This window comes from Phocoena phocoena, chromosome 20 (genome assembly GCF_963924675.1).
Source record: "Phocoena phocoena chromosome 20, mPhoPho1.1, whole genome shotgun sequence".
Classification (NCBI taxonomy): Eukaryota; Metazoa; Chordata; class Mammalia; order Artiodactyla; family Phocoenidae; genus Phocoena; species Phocoena phocoena.
This window is the reverse complement of record NC_089238.1, coordinates 10,726,736-10,728,519: the sequence shown is the minus strand read 5'-3', so window position 1 is coordinate 10,728,519 and position 1,784 is coordinate 10,726,736. Positions and strand designations below refer to the sequence as shown.

Here is a 1,784-nt window from a genome sequence, read left to right as displayed (position 1 = left end):
ATGATAATCAGCTATGAAAAAGTGCCTACTTACAGAAAACATAAATCTCTTACTACACATCAAAAAATTCATAATCAAGAGAAACCCTACGTTTGTAAGGAATGTGGGAAGGCTTGTAGTCATGGCTCAAAACTTGTTCAGCATGAGAGAATTCATATGGCTGAAAAACATTTTGAATGTAAAGAATGTGGGAAAGACTTTTTAAGTGCCTATCAACTCACTGTGCATCAGAGATTTCATACTGGTGAGAAACCTTATGAATGTAAGGAATGTGGGAAGACCTTTAGTTGGGGATCAAGCCTTGTTAAACATGAGAGAATTCATACTGGCGAGAAGCCCTATGAATGTAAAGAATGTGGGAAGGCCTTCAGTCGTGGCTATCACCTTACTCAACATCAGAAAATTCATATTGGTGTGAAATCTTATGAATGTAAAGAATGTGGAAAGGCCTTTTTTTGGGGCTCAAGCCTTGCTAAACATGAGATAATTCATACAGGTGAGAAACCTTATAAATGTAAAGAATGTGGGAAGGCCTTCAGTCGTGGCTATCAACTTACTCAGCATCATAAAATCCACACTGGTAAGAAACCTTATGTATGTAAAATATGTGGAAAGGCTTTTTGTTGGGGCTATCAACTTACTCGACATCAGTTATTTCATACTGGCAAGAAACCCTATGAATGTAAGGAATGTGGGAAGTCTTTTAATTGTGGCTCAAGTCTGGTTCAACATGAGAGAATCCATACTGGTGAGAAACCCTATGAATGTAAAGAATGTGGAAAGGCCTTTAGTCGAGGCTATCACCTTACTCAACATCAGAAAATCCATACTGGTGAGAAACCCTTTGAATGTAAAGATTGTGGGAAGGCCTTTAGTTGGGGTTCAAGCCTTGTTAAACATGAGAGAATCCATACTGGTGAGAAATCCTATGAATGTAAAGAATGTGGAAAGGCCTTTGGTAGTGGCTATCAACTTACTCGACATCAGATATTTCATACTGGCAAGAAACCCTATGAATGTAAGGAATGTGGGAAGACTTTTAATTGTGGCTCAAGTCTGGTTCAACATGAGAGAATCCATACTGGTGAGAAACCCTATGAATGTAAAGAATGTGGAAAGGCCTTTAGTCGAGGCTATCACCTTACTCAACATCAGAAAATCCATACTGGTGAGAAACCTTTTAAATGTAAGGAATGTGGGAAGGCCTTTAGTTGGGGTTCAAGCCTTGTTAAACATGAGAGGGTTCATACTGGTGAGAAATCCTATGAATGTAAAGACTGTGGGAAGGCCTTTGGTAGTGGCTATCAACTTCATGTTCATCAGAGATTTCATACTGGCAAGAAACCTTATCAATGTAAGGAATTTGGAAAGACATTTACTTGTGGCTCAAGCCATGTTCAACATGAAAGAACTAATAATAATGATAAACCCTACAAATATAAAGAATGTGGGGAAGTCTTTATATGGACAGCTTACTCAAATAAGACAGTTGTTGCTGCTGAAACTTTATGATTGAAGAGATGTGAAAACATATTTTTGTGTCCGTACAGACAACTTACTTAACATGAGGAGAAGTCTTACTCTTGAGAAACCTTATTAATGTAGGGAATGTGCAAAAGCCTTACCTGTGTATGGACAATTCACTTGATACCAGAAAATTCATACTAGTGAGAAATATTTTGAACATGAGGAATATGAAAAGTCCTTTAGACTTCTGTATGATCTTATTGAACATTTACACTGATGTGAAGCCATTTAAATGTAGGGAATGTGTAAAGATCTTT

General features: G+C 37.5%; 1 protein-coding gene across 1 annotated transcript; it reads left to right on the top strand.

The window, feature by feature from the left end:
- On the top strand, positions 1-1,512 carry ZNF283 (zinc finger protein 283). The gene has a single exon (XM_065899128.1). It carries the CDS (start codon positions 1-3, stop codon positions 1,510-1,512), a length of 1,512 nt encoding a protein of 503 aa, XP_065755200.1.
- Positions 1,513-1,784: the final 272 nt, after the last annotated feature.

What these genes read in the sequence shown, in the direction of transcription:
- ZNF283 (XM_065899128.1), top strand. Translation starts at nt 1, where the DNA reads ATGATAATCAGCTATGAAAAAGTGCCTACTTACAGAAAACATAAATCT.